At 38.7% G+C, this 15,296-nt stretch overlaps 1 protein-coding gene across 2 annotated transcripts in view; it reads left to right on the top strand.

Moving 5' to 3' along the window:
• kif5ab (kinesin family member 5A, b) overlaps positions 1 to 15,296 on the top strand; it is a 135,333-nt gene that overhangs the window by 76,029 nt on the left and 44,008 nt on the right. For both annotated transcript variants that reach the window (XM_061726710.1, XM_061726709.1), the window contains exons 15-17: positions 8,669 to 8,815; positions 9,780 to 9,968; positions 13,054 to 13,171. In XM_061726710.1, the coding sequence (XP_061582694.1) occupies positions 8,669 to 8,815; positions 9,780 to 9,968; positions 13,054 to 13,171 (454 nt within the window). The remainder of the gene's footprint in view (positions 1 to 8,668; positions 8,816 to 9,779; positions 9,969 to 13,053; positions 13,172 to 15,296) is intronic.

Genomic DNA, 15,296 nt, shown 5'->3' with positions numbered 1-15,296 from the left:
AGTGCATTTGTTTTGCATAGAGAGAAAATATAGAGGTTTTTGCCAAACTATGCCTCTCACAGCCATGAACAGATTTAACAGAAGTTTGTTTGGTGTTAGAAGAGTGTCTAACTGTTTTACATAAAATTTGCCAATAACAGTTAATCCCACTTTTGCAGCCAGTAGTAGCAGACAACTGCTATTTGTCAGTATAAAACAGCAATTTCGGTCGAGCAGCTCCCACACACACTAACCCTTTGGTGCAGTTGATTGCCGTTTTTGCTGCCACGAATATGTATGCATTACTCCCAAGCTAGTCTTTTTTCACACATGTAACCCAGCTACAGTTCTCCCCTTACGACGATCCAAGGCAAAGTCTCGATCATTGTTAGAGTCACACCAATTTTAAATTACTAAAGATGTTGAATATTTATGATCAGAAAAAAAACCTGGCAAGAACACAGACAGCAAGTGATCTGTGGATTGTTATGTGGAATTTAACCACCAATAAGAAAGAGAGCTGACGGGAAAGTTACTGAAAAAGTGTAAACTCTTCTTGCAAACACACCTGAGACATCACAATTTTCCTGACACGTGAGATTCACGATGGATTTTATTCTTCTTCAGTCTGCTCTTTAACATTTAAAGTCCAAGACTTCAGTCAAACTCTTTCTTTTCTTCAGATAAAAATACTCCAAACATTATTTTGGTAATTTCGTCTTGCACATCGTGGCACTCTACATACTTTGGGAACAAAACTGTTAGAACTATGATTTTTCTATTGTCGTGTGTCTCTCACATTTCGAAAGAGAAGACATATTCCATCCTTTATTTACAAGCTGGGAAAACTGTGTTGTCAAAGTATACTGAAAATATGAACGGCTCTCTGAAAGATGTATTTTCAGATTCAGGCAGTCGCCAATCAAAGTGACAGGATTATATAATGTGGGAGGTTTTGATTTAGCAGCCACTTCAGACATTCAAATATGGTTTATGATTCAGACATTGTAGAGGATCCAAAACTAGGAGACCACAGGAAATGAACAATAGCACATATTTAAACAGGAAGCACAGCGGGAAACAAAAAGCAGCGACTACAGGAGTCTTAAAAAAAATGAAGTAAATGGCAAAAAGAACACATGAACAAGGACAAGGCAGCGGAACAGAGTAAAGAAGGGAAGGGAAAAGATGAAGGATGAGACAATAATACTCTCTGGGGCTGACGAGCCACAGATGGGAACAGTCATGGGAGATGAGAACAAAAGAGGTCAGATGAGAGCAGACGTTAGAGCAGAAATAAACATATTTACAGCCTGGTTCAAAAAATAACATGTTGGTCTCAGTCGTTTGATTTCACATCCATGACAACTCTGAGGGGGTGAATTTTTTTCTATCAAGCCAGGAAAGTTGATATCAAGCATTAAATTGATTGGCTCAGCCAATGGCTAACCGCTATCACTTCCTCATCTTTATTCATCACGCTAACGCGCTTAGCGAAGCAACTATCCGTTTGTATTAACCCTGCCTCGGTTAAATGCGACATTCTTTTTTGATTTTGCTGTCGATACAACGTGTTAAACGGTGTGTATCCCCCTGTAAATGTCTGACTGCAGCTCTGCAGATATTTCAGTGGGCTTCGGCTGAAGGAGCTGGGACAAGTAATTTTGCATGCAAGCCAGGCCTGGTGAAAAATGTGATATTTAATGGTTTGCATTAATGGGCGTGGCCTAACGGCTCAACAGCGCCCCCTAGAAAACTTCGTGCCTCAAGCCCCACATTACGGTTTGATGTACATGCACAAAAAGCGGTACACACCTGTATCATGTCACAACTTAAAGAAAAGTCTCTTGGCACCATGGCCGAAACCGAACAGAAAGTCGGCCATTTTGAATTAATCGTGTAATTTTGCCGCAATTTATGCCATTTCTTCGGCCGCTTCTTTGCCCGAACCGTAACGTGCACCCAGGTGTGTTATACATCAAAATGTGCGTCTTGATCCTGCGACGACGCGCATTACTTTTCTCAGTCAAAAGCGTTACCGTGGCAACGATAGACGCCAAAAAGCGCGCCCCCCCTTAATCTGGTTGGTCCATATTTGATAGTTCCTACTTTCTGCCATAACTTTTGAATGGTTTAATATAAAGACTCGTGGGTGGTTTCATCGGACTCGGTTTTGAGTCCTTGAACATAATTGGTGCAAATTAGCCCCGCCCCTTCTTCTGATTGGTCGATAACTGATAGTTCCTACTTTCAGCCATAACTTTTGAATGGTTTGATATAGAAAGTCGTGGCTGGTGTCATCCGCTAAATGTCCAGGCCTGAAGAATCTACATGCAAATCATACAAGCTTCCACTGCAGCACGCCTGAACGTGCACAAGGGTGCAAGGGCCCGTTCATCGCTGCTTGCAGCTTTAATTTAACGCTTGGTACTTCTCCAGTTTCCTGTGCTCCTTGTTCTTGATATTGCTGTCACTTGGGATTGCCACGTCGATGAGCACTGCCCTTTTCTGGAGTTTGTCAACCTCCATAATGTCCAGTTGGATAGCCATCACAAGTTAATCGGTCTGGATCTAGAAGTCCCACAGGATCTTTGCTCGTTCATTGTGCACCACTCATGGAGGTATCGCCCACCTTGACTGTGGGACCTCCAACCCACACTCAGTGCAGATGTTTCTGTACACTATAACAGCTACCTGTGTTGTTCCATGTATGCCTTACCTGCCGGCATCTTGCATCCCTGCTATTAAGTACTGCATTGTCTCTGGGGCATCTTTAAACAGTCTGCAGCAGCAGTTTGGTCCGGTGTGGTAGACCCTGGCCTCTATCGCTCTCGTGCTCAAGGCCTGTTCTTGTGCTCAAGGCTCAAGGCCTGTTTACAGCTATGATTAATACCTCTGTGCTGTCCTTTTCCAGCCACTGGGAGGATTTCTTCAGCCACGTCTTCAGTTTGTTCATGGTAGATGCTGTGCATTGTTTACTCCTTTCATGAAGGTCCTTCCTCCACGTTCTCTTCCTCCTCATTGGATTTCCGGTGAACGAGACATTCAATTAGCAGCTTGTCCTTCGGGGCAATTTTCTTCATGTATTTCTGAGTCTTTGTTGTTTCATCCTGGATGGTAGCTTTGACACTCACTAATCCCAACATTTGCCACATACATGTATCTCAAAGAGAAAAATCAGGGACCATTTGGCATTAAGCTGTGTTTGATTCCTTTTAGCATTTCTTGATCAAGCATTTTTTTAGACACATTTGAATTATTTTTTTTTTAAATCAGCCATTAGTATTTTCAACTTGCTGCTAAATTATTGTAATGCTGTTTAAGTTTTCAGTTATTTTAATAATAAATTTATTCTCCATGCCATGAACATTGATAAAGAAATCAATCGTTGGAAAAGACTAGTAATTTTGAATCTATACATATATGCAGAAGTGTCAAGTAACAAAGTACAAATACTTCGTTACCTTACTTAAGTAGAAATTTTGGTTATCTATACTTCACCGGAGTAATTATTTTTCAGACGACTTTTTACTTTTACTCCTTACATTTTCATGCAATTATCTGTACTTTTTACTCCTTACATTTTAACAACAGCCTCGTTACTCTATTTCATTTTGGCCTTTAATAAAAAACTATCCAGTTAAATTGCTCCATCCGGATAGAGTGAATTTGGTTGTGGTTGTTTCAGATGTTCTTGTCCAGTTTTGTTCTTACATCCGTTCCCTCAGATTCCTGCAACTAAACTTGGATGTACATTCCAATAAAGGTTAGGATAAATGATAACATGCCTCTGAAGTTTGACTTTTTGCACCATTACAATACTTATAGGCAACTAGTCATCATATCTCCTGCTCTCTGAAACACATGTTAATGCTCAATAGTACACATATATGGTTCTTTAATATATTTGCATTATACTAAGATGCATTTATTTTCAATGGCTTTTGTCCTTAATGGCTTTTTTCCCCCTTACATTACTTTTACTTTTATACTTTTAGTAGTTTTGAAACCAGTACTTTTATACTTTTACTTGAGTAAAAAACTTGAGTTGATACTTCAACTTCTACAGGAGTATTTTTAAACTCTAGTATCTATACACCTCTGCATATCTGTATCATACAGAGTTGTTCTCCACCGTTTAAGAATAGAGATTATTGTAAAGCAGTGCCAAAACTGGTTAAACCTTACTACAAATATCTTGAATTGCTCAGGGATCCATAATTCACTCTTTTAAAAGCTCATCAATATTGCATGCACTGTTTTACAATCTGCCAAAGGCAGAGGCAGCCCCTCCCTCTTTTTCTTTCTCTGAACCTGATCCAAAAACTATTGAAAGGTTATGACAATGTAGCGACTAACTGCAAGATTTAAATTTCTGCTTAACCCACTGTACTTTCTCAACTATTCTCCATGTTGTGACTCACCACAGTTACTCTTTTCAGTCACTTTTGCCCACACCTTTCACTCAACGAGCCGCCTTTTCTTTGGGATGTCGCCTGGAAGTCTGACAAAATGTGAAATCAAATACAAGCAATAATCCAATCAGTGGATACAAGAAATCTGATGTAAGAAAAGAAAATCAAATTTCTACAGCCTCTCAGAGCGTTTCCTCAGCTTCATCCAGGATCATTAGGACGACTCATCCATTTTCTGCATCCCACCTGCTTTGATAATGTGCAGTGTTGTGGTTTCTAAAATGTTCTGGGTCTACAGCAGAAGTAGGCCAGCACTGACCTAGAAAAATGGCACCATGGATAGATTCATCATTTCACCGTCTTCCCATCTTTCTTCATTTGTGTTTTTAGTGAAAACCCTTCTCTTTTTCTACAGGACATCAAGTTGTTGCACACCGTCTTGCCTTTCATCCTCTCTTTTGAGCACCTTCTTTCATCCTTCTTGCCTCTCAAGCCCCTATCTTTAATTTGGATTAACCCTAACTCTTTGATTAACACTAATTATGATCAAATCACTGTTAAAAGCAGTTTTCTGTCACGACTCTTCATAAATCTTTTTTCAAATTATGTGAACATTTTCACATTTTCACTTTTGAATTATTCATGTGGGGAATCAATTTTTTAAGATATGATTTACTGCCATTGCTGCCGGTTTAACGCCAGTGGCCAGTGAATTCACCAGGTAATTACAGAGATTGACATTAGTGGAAGAGGAGATGGTCAAGGTGGTCAAGAACTGAATTTGACTGTATTTTAAGTCATTTAAAGGAGCTTGAGGCAGGATTGAGGCAGGATTTATGAAAAAAATTCGTATACGTTTTAAGTTTTCTAGTAATAATGTCAGATGAAGCGTTCCAAACCAAAAAGAATGAGCCCTCTAGTGTATCTCTCTGTTGCCTTGAACATGCTGTGTGCTGCAAAATGTGCTGCAATTCGGGGGGCGAATTTCCCGCGCTGGGCTGTGGATGTGACGTCACATGACGCTGCATGCACGTTCTCCCCGTTCTCCCGTGCCGGTGTCGGTGCTTTTTTTTCCCCACCTGCTTTTTTTTATCAGAGGTCTCCCGTACGTGATGACGTTCCGTCTTGTGATTGGCTTTTGACCGTTTGCGTGAAAAGACCAGGAACAGAGTGACTACAGCATTAGGCATATAAAAAATATAAAAAATATTTTTTAATATTTTTTAAAAATCCACAATTGTCTTATGGAAACTGATTGAAAACTGATGATTAATAAATGTAATAAAGCAAATCGATAATTTAAAATGTCTATTAAGATCAAAATATTTAACTGCTTATTTAATATTTTAACTCTAATATTTTTTTAGCCTATGTCAGTAAGATCACTGATAATTCTGATAATTCCTTGTATATGTTTCTTCTCCCTTTTACCTCCACTATGATCTGCTGCTTCTGACTTTACAGAAGTGTATGTCTCTATATGTTCTCATTGTTGAATCTGTAAATGTCTAAGCAAAATAGTCATAATACATTATATAAATATAATTAAAAAAATGTAACGTCAATTAAGCGCTCACTGATTAATCCGCAATTGCCAAAAAAGACGTTTTGAATGTGAAGACATGGTGAAAAACTACCTTCCTAGCTTAACATGGCAAAAAAATACCATCGCGGGGAAAAAATGCACACTTCCGGGGAAAATATTTCAGCCCGATACAATCTGGTACCCACACCGGCTTCACTGTTGGCTGCAGTACCCCCGACGGCCGTCGTGGTGAAGGGTGGCGCTAGAGAGTCTCATTTCTTAAAAGGAGCCTCATGCTCCTTTAATAAGGTGTAATGTGCCATTAGAAAATAGCTGAAGCTCATCATTTATGTTTGAAAAACCTGTGATAAACTGTAACACCTTGGGTGTATCTATCAATCATGATAAACCTTATTTTCTTGCTATAACAATATTTGCATGGAAAGTTAAGATATATGAAATATAACCATTTCTGCTTATTGAATGCCTTGAGCAGAAGAGGAGAAAGAGAAAAGAATCAGTATAAAAACGCGTCAGCAAGGGACGTTCGCTCAGACAACAGAGGCACTAATTATTTCAACACAACAACAGGCGCTGAGCACGAGAACCAGTGGAGAGAGACTCGATCCACCACGTCAGGCAAGACCCACATTCCAGCTGTGCCTCTGTCTGATACAATAAGATGTAAGATGTAGGCTGGTACAGCATACATGAAATACCATAACTAAGCTGCTGGAACATCCGTGCTGAACACGGGTTGGAAGTCTGCTCCTTTATTTAAAAATCTACAGATCCTTACTATTTATGACATCAACAGTTACCAAATATGCATTTTTCTTTACAAGATATTTTCCTCAGAAGGAAATGTTCCTGAGCACTTTAGGTCATACTTTGCCACAAACTCTCAATTTCATTCCTACTCAACACGGCAGGCCCTCGCCCTACATCCGCCTAAATGTCTGGAATCTAGAAGCCAATTTTTGTTTAGATTTAGAGGTGTCAAAGTCTGGAATAGTTGGTACCATATTGCAAACAATTGTAGGTTCCTATCCATTTTCTAAAGTCGCTGAAGAGAGCATTTAATTCAACAATGTAGTCAAGAAAGCTCTTGCTTTTCCCACTGTTAATGTTCTTTTGCACTTCATATTCTGTGTTGCCATTTGTTCAGCATAATAATCATATTTTCATGATCATGTCTACAGTCATTTTTTTATTTTCTTTTTTTTATTTTTTTTTATTTTATTTTCATTCATGTTCTGCATGCAATTTTTATGATATATTATTTATTTTTATTTTTATGATTTTGTATCCTCATAACTATTTTGTTAACTGTTATTAGGTGGGGGCTCCTCATAAGCATACTGGCTTGCTCGCTCCTCCCTGCACAGTTTCTTGTAACTGCACTTATTTGTGTAATGTTTTTTTTTATGGTATGTGCTAAATAAACTAAACTAAACTATGTGGGGAGTGAAAGAGTAAAGATGCAGACTGTTAAAATGGCGATAGCTAACCAATGGGATGGTGAGGTGGTTGATAGAGTGCAGAGAAAAACAGTAATGTTAGAAAGACAGCATGAATGATTGTGTTTGTTCTGTCCATTTACCACAGGGTAACTGGGGTAACTCACAACTGTGACCCCCCCCAGAGTGAGATTCTGGCTTCAGCAGATTCCAGGAACAACATTGTAGAGTTGTGTGCTTTTTTCTTTTTCTTTTTGTTGTTTTGTTTAGTAATTTCACAAGAGCACTGTTTCGTAGCACCAGAAATGTCACTATCAAGGCCTGTGGAGCAAATCCACTTTACCTGGCCCCCGACAGTGTGAAAAGATAATTATTTACTAAGAAAAACTATTTTTTTTAGAGATGTACCTTAATGATACATCCCACAATGCATCTTGATTCCATTACCTGCACCATGACGACGTCCACCATATCAAAGGTTTAAAGCAGAAATGTCTAAGAAAAGAAAAACAACTATAATGAGGGGAAGCATTTTAAAGATGGAAAAGGAAAAACATGTTTCTGTCCAATGCAGACAAGCCGGTATTTTTTTACAGCAGATTTTTCTGTTAGGCGTCTGCACGCTGCCACACAAGTTATGTATTTATATCTATTATTTACAATAAAATATGGAGCTGATTGGGATTTTATTTTTTATTTTATTTTTTTATTTATTTTTTTTTAAATATTTTTATTAGGGGGTAAGGCACAGTAGAACATACAGTCATAGAACATACAGTCTACCTCTTAGGATGTTTTTTTTTTTTTTGATTCAACAGAACAAAAAATACACACAAAATAATGACAAATAAATGAAAATTATTCTAAGTAATATTTAAGTATCAAAGCTGCACAGTATAAATTAAAAAATAGATGAAAAAAAAGCGGAGAGAGAAAAAAAAAACAAAAAAAACAAAGAAAAACAAACCCCAAAAACAAAGGAAAAGTAAATAAATAGATAAAAAGGAGGAAGAAAGAGAGGAATGAAAGAAGAGAGGGAGGGGGGATCCGTCAATCAGGAGGCAGGGACTGGAGAGAGTGGAAGAATGTAAGAAAGGGAAGCCACTTATTATAAAATTTGTTACAACTACCCTTCGGATTTTATTTTTAGGATACTGTACATTTAAGAAGTTTCTGCACGACAGGCCCTTTGATACTAGCCATAATGCTGACGTGTCCCAGGATGAAACAGAGTCTGATTCTCCTGCCTAACACTTTACCTTCTTCGTTTCCCTCCTCTCCCACCGAAGGCTCATCTAATGTCTCTAGAGGCCGAGCTGTCCCACATCCGGGAAGTGAGCAGCCACCAAAGGAAACGCATCGCTGAGGTTCTGAACGGGCTCATGAGGGACCTGCGGGAGTTTGGCACCATCGTTGGAAACGGGGAAATCAAGCTGGTGAGCAGAGCAGAAGATGCAGGTTTACAGTCACTACTTTCACTTGGAGATGTTGGAAAAGAAGTGCAAAGGAAACATGCACTTTTATAAAACAACTGATAATAGAACGCTTCAATCTCCCATCTTTTCCCTTTCCACTATGGCAGGGGTCGGCAACCCGCGGCTCTTTAGCACCGCCCTAGTGGCTCCCTGGAGCTTTTTCAAAATTGTTTGACCTTTTTTTTCCTTTTTTTCCTTTTTTTTCTCTTTTTCTCTTTTTTCATTTTTTTCTTTTTTTCTTCTTTTTTTCTTCCCTTTTCCTTTCCTTTTTAATTTCGACTTTTTTTAATGAAATTTTGACTTTCCTTGACATTTCGACTTTTTTCTTGACATTTAGACTTTTTTCACGAAATTTTTACTATTTCCTCGACATTTTGACTTTTTTCTCGACATTTTGACTTTTTTCTCGAAATTGTACTTCAACATTAATCTCGACATTTCGACTTTTTTTTTCTCAAAATTTCAACTTTCTTCTCGACATTTCGACTTTTTTCTCGACATTTCAACTTTTTTCTCGAAGAGCATAATGAAAAAAAAATCTTCCCCCAGTTATAACTAATATAGAAACATGCAGCATGTGTTGCCTTCATTCTAAGGCTTATACAAGACTATGGGATCTTCCATCCAAGGACGGTTTACTGACGTTGCCATCTGCTGTCATATGTAATAAATAAACTGATAAAGACGTTTGTTTCATCCTCCACAGCTCATTCCCTCGTAGCCAAGACATAGCATCTGCTGAACGATGCTGTTAACTTAATGCTTATGCACACAAGATGCCAAAAAAACTCTAAGCCCTCTCCCTCTCTGCCTCTTTGGTTTTTTTCAAATGTCTTTAAACTGTCCCAACTCAATCTTTATCAGACATCGACTTCTAACTAGTCATTCAACCGTCTCTGCTCCTCCGTATCTTATTCATCTCCAGCCCATGGAAATCACCGGCGTGATTGAGGAAGAGTTCACAGTGGCTCGCCTCTACATCAACAAGATAAAATCGGAGGTGAAGTCCATGGTGAAGCGCTGTCGGCACCTGGAGAAGCTCCAAATGGAGTGTCACCGCAAGATGGAGGAGACGAGCAGAGAGCTGTCGTCATGTCACCTCCTCATCTCACAGGTGAAGATGCAGAGCCATGAATCAGCTATTAGTTGTGATATCTGAAAGAAAAGGTAGATAAACATCAAAACTGTAGTAATTAAAAATATGATATTTCATTTCATTTCATTTCATTTTTATTTATTCCGATCATGGAAATATGCAAAGAAAAGAAACAAGCAAGTAAAATGACAACACAATCAAAAGTATATTCCATAACCAGAAAGGAGCAGGAAGAAGAAAATCTTATTATACCTGCCCCTCCCTCAAAACAAAATTGAACAATAATAACAGATGGTCTGCACAATTACTTAGTTAATATCACAAGAAAAGAAAAACAAGAAAATAAATTGTCTGTCTCTATACGCATATATTATATATTTAGACTATTTCATCCATACATTGCTATTTTTTTCTCTTTAAATTTATATTTAAACTTAAATATGTTTATACAGCCCTTTAAATCATAATTTAATGAATTCCATAACTTAATTCCAACAATTGAAGTGCTCATCTGCTTTAAGGTTGTTCGGGCAAATAAATGTTTAAAATTACATTTTCTACGACTATCTTCGTTATTTAAACTGAAAGTAAACATGTATTGTAAGTTTTCTGGTAATAATTTACTTTTAGCTGTGTACATGATTGTGAGTTTCTGTAACTTAACCAAATCATCAAGTTTCAGTAATCTTGATTCAATAAATAATATGGGATAGATGCTGAAAACTCCCAGTAAAACAATAATTATGTTCACAATTAACTTCTCAGCATACATTTCTTCATGAGTTTAATTACTATCACAAATAGTTGCGTAGTCCTTTGTGTGATGTAAATTGCTCTGATGAAGAGCTGTGTGTGTTTGTGGGGATTTAAATTTTTTGCTCTCATTCTGAAAGTGTGCCATGTTTTATATTCTGTCTGTAGTCGAGGTTGCCGTAAGCCATCATAATTTTAATTTTACGATCTTGGGTGTGTAAGCTAAACTCTTTAATGACTGGAGATCATGAATATTCATCATGAAACTGCTCTGTATTCATTCAGCTCAGAAGAAACTAGACACCTTTTGCTTTGTGTAGTAGGGATGGGCGGTATGGACTAAAAAATGTATCACGATAATTTCTGGCATTTATCCTGATAACGATAAAAATGATGATAAAAAAATACCAATTCAACTCCACCTTTGTAACTATAAATCTATCTCGCTCTCAGATCCGCCATGTTTGTTACACAAAAACGTCATCAACGGGAATTTATCCTTCTTTCTTTCTTTCTTTCTTTCTTTCTTTCTTTCTTTCTTTCTTTCTTTCTTTCTTTCTTTCTTTCTTTCTTTCTTTCTTTCTTTCTTTCTTTCTTTCTTTCAGGCTCATTTCCTTCCTTCCTTCATTCCTTCCTTCTTTCCTCCTGCTCTCTCCTTCCTTCTTCCCTTCCTCTTTTCTCCCTTCCTTCCTCCTTTCCTTGTTTTCTTCCTTCCTTCTCTTCCTTCCTTCCTTCCTTCCTTCCTTCCTTCCTTCTTCCTCTTTTCTCCCTTCCTTCCTTCTTTCCTTGTTTTCTCCCTTCCTTCCTTCCTTCCTTCCTTCCTTCCTTCCTTCCTTCCTTCCTTCCTTCCTTCCTTCCTCCTTTCCTTGTTTTCTTCCTTCCTTCCTTCCTTCCTTCCTTCCTCCTTTCCTTGTTTTCTTCCTTCTCCTCCTTCCTTCCTTCCTTCCTTCCTTCCTTCCTTCCTTCCTTCCTTCCTTCCTTCCTTCCTTCCTTCCTTCCTCCTTTCCTTGTTTTCTTCCTTCTTTCCTTCCTTCCTTCCTTCCTTCCTTCCTTCCTTCCTCCTTTCCTTGTTTTCTTCCTTCCTTCCTTCCTTCCTTCCTTCCTTCCTTCCTCCTTTCCTTGTTTTCTTCCTTCCTTCCTTCCTTCCTCCTTTCCTTCTTTTTTTCCTTCCTTCCTTCTTTCCTCCTGCTCTCTCCTTCCTTCTTCCCTTCCTCTTTTCTCCCTTCCTTTCTCCCTTCCTTCCTCCTTTCCTTCCTTCCTTCCTTCCTTCCTTCCTTCCTTCCTTCCTTCCTTCCTTCCTTCCTTCCTTCCTTCCTTCCTTCCTTCCTTCCTTCCTCCTTTCCTTGTTTTCTTCCTTCCTTCCTTCCTTCCTTCCTTCCTTCCTTCCTTCCTTCCTTCCTTCTTCCTCTTTTCTCCCTTCCTTCCTTCTTTCCTTGTTTTCTCCCTTCCTTCCTTCCTTCCTTCCTTCCTTCCTTCCTTCCTTCCTTCCTTCCTTCCTTCCTTCCTCCTTTCCTTGTTTCCTTCCTTCCTTCCTTCCTTCCTTCCTTCCTTCCTTCCTTCCTTCCTTCCTTCCTTCCTTCCTTCCTTCCTTCCTTCCTTCCTTCCTTCCTTCCTCCTTTCCTTGTTTTCTTCCTTCCTTCCTTCCTTCCTTCCTTCCTTCCTTCTTCCTCTTTTCTCCCTTCCTTCCTTCTTTCCTTGTTTTCTCCCTTCCTTCCTTCCTTCCTTCCTTCCTTCCTTCCTTCCTTCCTTCCTTCTTTCCTTGTTTTCTCCCTTCCTTCCTTCCTTCCTTCCTTCCTCCTTTCCTTGTTTTCTTCCTTCCTTCCTTCCTTCTTTTTTTCCTTCCTTCCTTCTTTCCTCCTGCTCTCTCCTTCCTTCTTCCCTTCCTCTTTTCTCCCTTCCTTTCTCCCTTCCTTCCTCCTTTCCTTCCTTCCTTCCTTCCTTCCTTCCTTCCTTCCTTCCTTCCTTCCTTCCTTCCTTCCTTCCTTCCTTCCTTCCTTCCTTCCTTCCTTCCTTCCTTCCTTCCTTCCTTCCTTCCTTCCTTCCCTCCCTCCTTCCTTCCTTCCTTCCTTCCTTCCTTCCTTCCTTCCTTCCTTCCTTCCTTCCTTCCTTCCTTCCTTCCTTCCTTCCTTCCTTCCTTCACGTACGTTGTGCGTGGATTTAACACAGAACCATAAATCAGCTTTACACGAAAACGTCATCAACGGGAATTTATCGTTTTTACCGTGAGATGACAAATTCTTATCGTGAGGAATTTTTTTGACGGTATATCGTGAACGGTAAAATATCGCCCATTCCTATTGTGTAGTATTTTCTTTTGCTGATTTGCATCTGTGACGCATGTGATTTTCAGCACGAGGCAAAGATCCGGTATCTTACGGAGTACATGCAGACCGTGGAGCTGAAGAAGAGAAAGCTGGAGGACGGATACGACTCTCTGACCGAGGAGCTGGCCAAACTCCAAGCTCGGGGTACAGCTGAGTGATATCCTGTGAAAAGTTATATTGTCCTCAGTTTATCAAGTCTGTTAAAAGAAAACGGAAAAATATAGCTGACCTTTGAAAAATTAAAATTTCGTCGAGGATACAGAGCACAGTCACCAGCTTTATGAGGCTGCTGAGTTAAATGATACTGTTGGAATGCAAAACCGTCAATATAGTAACGTCTGTTTTCAGCAACTTAGTTTGCCCTTTTGGGACTTTAGTAGGTGTTTGAAGCCATCGACATTTGCACAAAATACAGATCTAAGCCTGAGGAATTAATTTAGAATTTGTTAAAGGATAGCCCAGGGGTCGGCAACCCAACATGTTGAAAGAGCCATATTGGACCAAAAACACAAAAAACAAATATGTCTGTAGCCTCAAAAAATTAAAAGTCTTAGAATGAAGGCAAGCACATGCTGCATGTATCTATATTAGTTATAACTGGGGGAAGATTTTTTTTTTCATTATGCACTTCGAGAAAAAAGTAGAAATGTCAAGAAAAAAGTCAAAATGTCGAGAAAAAAGTCAAGAAAAAAGTTGAAATGTCACGATTAATGTTGAAGTACAATCTTGAGAAAAAAGTCGAAATGTCGAGAAAAAAGTCGAAATTTAGAGAAAAAAGTTGAAATATTGAGAAAAAAGTCGAAATTTCAAGAAAAAAGTCGATATTTCGAGAACAAAGTGGAAATGTCGAGATTAATGTTGAAGGACAATCTCGAGAAACAAGTCGAAATGTCGAGAAAAAAGTCAAAATTTCGAGAAAATAGTCGAAATGTGAAGATTAAAAAGGAAAGGAAAAAAGAAAAAAAGAGAAAAAAAAGGAAAAGAAGAAAAAAGAAAAAAAGAAGAAAAAAAAGAGAAAAGAGAAAAAAAAGAAGGAAAAAAGGAAAAAAAAGGTCAAACATTTTTGAAAAAGCTCCAGGAGCCACTAGGGCGGCGCTACAGAGCCGCATGCGGCTCTGGAGCCGCGGGTTGCCGACCCCTGGGATAGCCCCTTGAGATGTAACATCTAATTTTCCAGGGGGTCCCAAATGGAGGAAGGATTTCTCATTGGTGGTTAGTAGCACTACCAGCCAGTAACATTCAAATGCCTTTCACCTGATCATCAAATCAGAAACATTTACTGAGATATGACACTAAGGGGATCCTCGAGAAACTCTGAGGATTCAGAAACTTAATTGAAGTGGTCGCAATGTTGGAGAGCTTTCAAGTTTTTTCAGAATTAAATATGAATGGGGGGGAGAAGATGTTTACACTGCAAAAACTAGTTTCTATGAAACTTTTAAAAAAAAGTCTTGCTTCAAGAAAATAAGTAAACCTTTTTGGACAAGTTTGCTTTAATAATTATAGTCCTGAAAACTTTTCTTACCCCATTGGTAAACATATTTTTATTTAAAGTAAGACCGTTTTGAATAGATTTAAAGAGTATTAGACTTTTTCTGCGGGGTCTGTTTTTGTAGTGTAAATCAAGCCACATACAAGGCTCAAGGAGGTCAGATAAGCACATAACTGGTTGCAAAAGAAAGTTTCCTTTTTTCTTCTTTCAATGAAAATCTAACCAAAGGTAAAATGTTAACTAGACATTTTCTTCCAATCCACAACATTTTAAAAAGACAATGTCCTCCAGGGATTAAACTATAAATAATGGTCCTCAGTTTTGTGTGACATTAATGCCTCATTACAGATTGAAGGACAATGTTTAAATTCACCTGAGTTGCAATTCATAGATTGCAGACTTGAGATGTCAAAGACAAGTGTCCGGCCAGAACTCTCACTGTCAAAGAAAATCAAGCCCAGACAAAATAAATCATGAAGAGGGACACAATACTTTGCTGCATTTTGTGCCACCAAGGTGAAACACAGGAAACCGCTTTTAAGCTTTAATCTATGCTAGAGGCCTTCACATCCCCTTGACAATAAAGAAAACAAGCTGCAGCTATTTCTCAGTGCCCTAACAACATTTGTACATCAGGCCAGAGGCGTTGTAAGCCATTCTTCCTCTACCAGAGAGCGGAATTAAATACCTAGTGGACTTTAAGTCTTGTCAAATTTGGTCTGACTCAACAGGAAAAATAAATGGTCCTTACAGTAGTAGATTAACTTAACATGCTCC

Source organism: Cololabis saira, chromosome 8, assembly GCF_033807715.1.
Source record: "Cololabis saira isolate AMF1-May2022 chromosome 8, fColSai1.1, whole genome shotgun sequence".
NCBI lineage: Eukaryota > Metazoa > Chordata > Actinopteri > Beloniformes > Belonidae > Cololabis > Cololabis saira.
Note: the sequence above shows the minus strand (reverse complement) of the source record. Positions and strands in the feature narration are given on the sequence as shown.